At 40.6% G+C, this 6,217-nt stretch overlaps 1 protein-coding gene across 1 annotated transcript; it reads left to right on the plus strand.

Annotated features, from left to right (window-relative positions):
* Positions 1–1,369: 1,369 nt before the first annotated feature.
* Positions 1,370–2,599, plus strand: LOC101310941 (putative ribonuclease H protein At1g65750-like). Its single transcript, XM_004308166.1, has one exon. It carries the CDS (start codon positions 1,370–1,372, stop codon positions 2,597–2,599), a length of 1,230 nt encoding a protein of 409 aa, XP_004308214.1.
* Positions 2,600–6,217: the final 3,618 nt, after the last annotated feature.

Genomic DNA, 6,217 nt, shown 5'->3' on the forward strand with positions numbered 1-6,217 from the left:
AAAAACATCAAAAACACCATAAAACTTCCACCTCAAATTTCTCCTTACCTAGCTCAAGAGGGAGTGAGTCCTTTTAGGGCAAGGTTGCTGGGTTGGAGGGCTACAAAACCATACCAAGCTTGCCCGGATTGGTGGCCGGAGGAGGAAGTTCCGGCGAAAAAACCAATTCGGCAGTCGAAGCTTTCGGGCGGCACCGCTCACTCACGGCGGCGCTAGGGCTCCTCTCACCGGTCTAGAAATGTTGCTGGGAGGGAGACCGACCGAACGGGACCGGTCCGGCGGCGAACGGAGGTCGGACGGCGGCGGGAGGACGGCCGGAAAAACCGGTGGGTGTAGAGAGAAGAAAATCGGGTGAGAAGAGAAGAAAAATCGGGAGGGAGGGAGAGAGAAAAGAAAAAGGGTTTGGGCCTCACACCCCAAACCGGTCCACACCATTTATAACCCAAACTTCCAAAAATAAAAACACCCCGAAAAATAATACCCGAATAAAAATTACCTTTTTCTAGCTAAAATTTACTATTTTTACCGTCGTTGTATTTTCCTCATACGAATAATCCTCCGCACATAATCGTCCCCGAAACCCCTCTAGGGACCAATTAAACTATTTACTCAATGACGGAGACGGTAAAATTCTTATTATAATCACGCTAGTAAATAAGGTAAAAATATAAGGGTCGGGATGTGACAGTATGTGCTTAATCCAATAAGGCTCCACCCTTTTCGGCCATGAAATGCACTTTTATGTCATATATTAGTTTATTTGTGGATGCGTGGCGAGATCTCTTTGATGACTACCACTAATGTAAACCAATTGCGGTCTTGGATGGATGTATTATTTATTTAACATTGTTCTTCTACAGTAGAACCTCGATAATTTAATACTCGATGAGTTAATAACCTCGATTAAATAATACTTTTGGTCCGTCCCGAATTGTAAAATTGACCTCGATAATTTAATAACCTCGATTAAAAGGCTATTAATTTATAGAGGTTAGCTGTATATATGGTAGTATTGAATATATAATCTTTCTCAAAATCCCTTATTGATGAAAGTACAGTATACAATAGGGGAACATTGTGTGTGAACCCTAAATAACGATAATCGTCAACATAACATCTCAAATTATAACCGGAGTTTTTACTAAGCCTATGTATTCTAACATGGACCAACTAACGAACAATGTTGTATAGAATTTGTACAAAAAGGTCCATGTGTTCTAACATGGACCAACTAGCGAATGGTGTTGTAGAGACTTTATACGAAAACATTGACATGCACGAAAAAAGAAAAAGGACTTTCACAATGCCACAATATAATTAACATAGCTCCCCCATCTACAATATGACTTGGTAGCTGATTATATTCATAATGGGGCCTTGGAACTTTCCTATGTTGCTTCAATTTCACTTCCTAGACATATGTAAGTTAATTAATGATGTCCCTATCTCTATTGTTCCTGATATGTCTGATAAGTTGATTTGGGTTCCATCATCTTCTGGGGAGCTATTGGCAAAGGAGGCATTCCAATTTATGCGCCCACGTTTACCATCTTTGGATTGGAGTAAGCTCATATGGTCTAAATTCATCATTCCTCGTATTTCTCTTCATTCTTGGAAAGTGTTGAGAGGTAGAGTGTTATCTGAGGATTTACTACAACGTCGTGGGATTGTTTTGGCTTCTCGTTGTGTCCTTTGTGGTAGGGATTGTGAGTCATCATTCCCACATATCTTTCTGACTTGCTCTTTTGTTGCTTCACTATGGAACAATTGGGCATGCTTATTTGAGTTAGGAAGTCTACCTCAAAATTTGGTTGATCTAATATACTATGGGGGTGTTGGACGTAGTCATCAGCTCAAGGAGATTTGGTTAATATGCTACACCACTACCTTGTGGTTTATCGGGAAAGCAAGGAATAAAATAAGGCATGATAATTGTACCATTGTTGTAGATGCAGTACATCAGCTAATTATGGGTCACGTGAAAGCAGTTAGCAAATTAGCCTCAGGTTGCATGTCTAATTCTTTAACAAAGCTTCGGGTTTTGAAGAAGTTTGGTTTATTATGTCATCCTTGTCAGGCTCTGAGGATTACAAAGGTTAATTGGCATCCTCCTCTCTTTGGTTGGATTAAAGTCAATACCGATGGTGCATGGCAAAAGACTACAGGGAAATCTGGTTATGGTGGAATTTTTAGGGATTTTCACGGCTCTTTCCTTGGTGCTTTTGCTTCAAACCTTGAAATTCCTAACTCGGTGGATGCGGAGGTTATGGCGGTTATTCAAGCTATTGAGCTTGCTTGGGTTAGGGATTGGAAGCATATTTTGCTTGAGGTGGATTCAGCAATTGTGCTTAATTTCTTGCATGATCCTCATCTTGTTCCATGGCGATTGAGAGTAGCATGTGGTAACTGTTTGCACCGCATTTCTCAGATGAATTTTCGATCTTCTCATATCTTCAGGGAAGGTAATCAGGTGGCAGATACTCTTGTCAATATGGGTCTGTCAATGTTTGCATTATCTTGGTGGGATGAACCTCCCCACTTCATTCAGGGCATGTACCAACGAGATAAGTTCGGTATCCTAAACTTTTGTTTTCATTGATTTGTTTTATAGTGTAGTTTGATGTCTCTTGTTTGGTGTTTTCGGGTACTGGCTTTAGTGTCATCCAACTTGATTGTAATCTTTCTTTTTTATTAATAAATTTGAGGTGAGAGAGCACTCTGCTCTACCTAGCTCCTGTTGACTAAAGAACAGAAAAAAAACATAGTTCCCCCACAAGATAATAACTCAGTGCTATTGGCAACTATGGCGACGACAATATTAGTGTGCATGGATGGTGTGTGTGGTAGATTTGTTAGTATTGTTGTATTTATACTTACAAATCAATCCATAGTTTAGTTGAGTTAGTTGGTTTCTTTTTCCACTCTTTCTATTTTGATCGAGTTGGAGACTCATGGTCCTTGTTATTAGCTTCTCGGCCCTGCCTTTGCAGGCTTTGTAAATTCGGCTTGTCCCTTGATTAATGAATTATTCATTTCTCACAAAAAAAAAAGACTTGATGAGATCAATTTATAGTGGGCTATTGCTTCTCCTTGTGTTTTTCGCTCTTTCGGTTTGTTTCTGTCTTTTGCAGCTATGCTTGGAGTTCATCTCCACTCCCCGCCCTGTAGATTTCTCTTGTTCCAAGTCTCTTTTCAGGTTCTTTTGGAATTTTACAATGACGGTGGTCATTCTCTCCTAATCGAATGTTGTAGCTTTTGCTCATGCTTGTCTAGTGTTGGGCCTGTTCTTAGGTCTAGTTTTCTCAGGACTTTCCAGGCTTATGTGATGTGATTAGAAATTTGCTTGTCTTGAGTGCAAGAGTTCAGACGCAAAAAGTCCATCTTGACTAGCCTAATTAATCGACATGTCTTTGTTCGGAGAGTTATTGTTATCGATGTCATCTGTCTATTTCCTCTTTATGGTGTCAGGTGTTTCTCTTAGGTTTCTTTTTGTGTGTTTGTATAGATTTCGTGTTGAAATTCTAGGATCCGTGTGATCTGATTTAATCTGATTACGTCGGCCCCAAATCATTATAATCTCTTCATTTATGAATGAAGATACTCACAAACAATTTAATTCTAACCTCGACCTCTCCTCGACCTCTCTACTACGTCGTCGCCGTCTTGGTCAAGGCCTGTCGGGCCTTGCCTCGGCGTTGGTGATGGCCTATGGCCTAGCCGACGCACGACCGGTGCGCGCAAACTGGTAGTCCGGTAGGGGCAAAACTCAGGTCCGGTGGCTAGGCTCGATAGGTGAGTGTTTTCTCCTCTCTCGGTTGATGGGTGTCTCAGTAGCACGGTGGCGAGTTAGGGTTGTTGAAGGTATGAGATTGGCGAGTCGGATCTGGTGGCTAGGCGGAGGAAATCGAAGACTAGTTGGGGTTTGAAGGAGTGGTTGAGGGTGGTTGATTGTCTTCGAGTATGCATGGGTCCATTCTACACATAGGTGAAGGGTTGTCCAAGATGGTACAGATCGGTCATCCAAGATCGGAGAATGACAGTGTCATGGTAGCCCGACACCAGTGGAAGAGCGACGGGTTTGGCGATGGAGCGGGGCAGATGTGACTTTAGGCCTAGAGGGCTAGAAGTGGCCCACACACTGGTTTGGCCCATTGGACCTGTAGTTTGCTTGAGGGCCCGTTATGGGCTGGATGTGAGTGTTGGACCCAATTTTTGGGCCCTGTCTTTGTTATGTTATTTTCAGCGGTTATTTTATTTTATTATTTAGTTATGTCACGCCTTAAGCATTAGTTGTGTAGGATGAGTCAGGTTTGTGTCTATGGGTGCACTCGAAGTGCTTTGTTTGTCCTAAACCGACAACGAGTTCCTTATTTCGTCAAATGGTTGTTGCCGCCTAATGGCAGGGTGAAGCTAAGTGTTGTAGGATATATCCTCCGAGGAAAACATAGTAGGAAAGCAATGTGTTTGGTAATTATGTTTCGCAATAGTCGAGTTATCTTTTCGTTATGTCACCGTTATATCAAACCAAATAGAGTTGTCGTTAGAACACTCTTTGCTAGTTGGTGCAGCTTTGAGTACATGTTTAGGGTAGAGACCCATAATATTATTTTAAGTCTTTCTAATTAGAAGATTTAAGCTCAATATTTCTTCCTCTTGTATTCAACAGTTTCATTAACAGAGGCTTGAGGATAACCGCGTGATTGGTCATTTACTCAAATGAATGAATATACTCCTCAAAAAAACTTCAAATCCGCACTTTGAGGTTGTTAATATTTAATGAATACGGCTGACCTCTTCACGACTTAACTACTGCAAACGAGGTACAAATTTCACCGATCAAAGCAAAGGCCACATAATACTCCAATAACTTGCTACGGTACTACCGTCATAAGGCCACGACTAACACACAAAAATAATCTTGATGGGGTCTCTACTCTACTCTCCAGACAAAATGGCCAATATGTAGCAACAGGGGCCGGGAGGCGTTGGCTCTTAGCAGTAATCGATTTATGAACCATACGTACCCAGTACCCTGTCACTTGGCTTTGTTGATTCTTCCAAATTCAAATCACACTCAAGTTTTTCACTACTCAGCTATATAGCAAGCACGATTCACTTATGTCCTTACATTGACCTGTTGATCCAGTTTCAATGATCCAGTTTATTTTGTCTCTTTCTTGATCACCATCACCAATTAAACATAAATCTTTCTTCAGTGACCATCCCATTGATATCTGATACCGACATAAAAGTTCTCTCCAAAATCATAAGCCACTTACCGCAATGATCGATCACCCCTTATTTCCTTCCCAAATGATGCATTCAATTGACATTCCTCGAAAAGTTACTAAACAACGGTAACATAAGGTTCGAAAACACATAACAAACAGACTTAATAACCATCACATTTCTAAATAATCGATACATATAAAGATTATTCATCTGGGTTTGTCTCCCATACCATATGGTATGACATACCTATTGTAAATGTGTCTAATTGTGTGGCACATGCGAACTTTTGAAAAAGTAAATGGTCATTACATGGTCATTTGGTTGTTTCTTCAATCAATGATAGTCACACGGCCACACATTTTATGAGGCATGTTATATCATATAGTATACTAGAATTTTCCTATTCATCTAACATTATTCTTTTATAAAATCGATTTTGTTTAAGTGTAATTTGGTAACACATATTATGAAGTATTATCGAGTTTCAAAATCTAAACCTAATTAAATGTGATCTCCATAAATCTATCAAATAAAAGTACCACACACCGCCAACGAGGTTTAGCTCAATTGGTAAGGGCGGGCTTGTGATGGAGAGACCTCATCCAAGTTCAATCCCCGCTGTCAGGTCTCGTTGATTCGCGGTTTGTGAATTCTTCTGTGGAAATCCATACCTGGAGACTGATGCAACGTATGACAGATATGTGTCCACGTACTGTAAGTCCTTCAGGGTTGAGGTTCACTGTAAGTCCTTCAAGATTAAAGTTGCAAGTTTCGCTTGACAATGGTGGTGTAATGTAACTAAACTTTCACCTGTAACCAAAAAAAAAAAAAGTACCAAACACCCTAAATTAGCATAATGTATATGTTGAACTGCATATGCATCAATGCATGTGCCTGGTTGGACTGGCATCACATGCAAAGTGGAGCAACGACAACAGTCACAGTTTTCTCCACAAAACCTTGTATATATAACAACCCCAACCCC

The sequence above is a fragment of the Fragaria vesca genome, linkage group LG7 (genome assembly GCF_000184155.1).
Source record: "Fragaria vesca subsp. vesca linkage group LG7, FraVesHawaii_1.0, whole genome shotgun sequence".
Taxonomy (NCBI): Eukaryota; Viridiplantae; Streptophyta; class Magnoliopsida; order Rosales; family Rosaceae; genus Fragaria; species Fragaria vesca.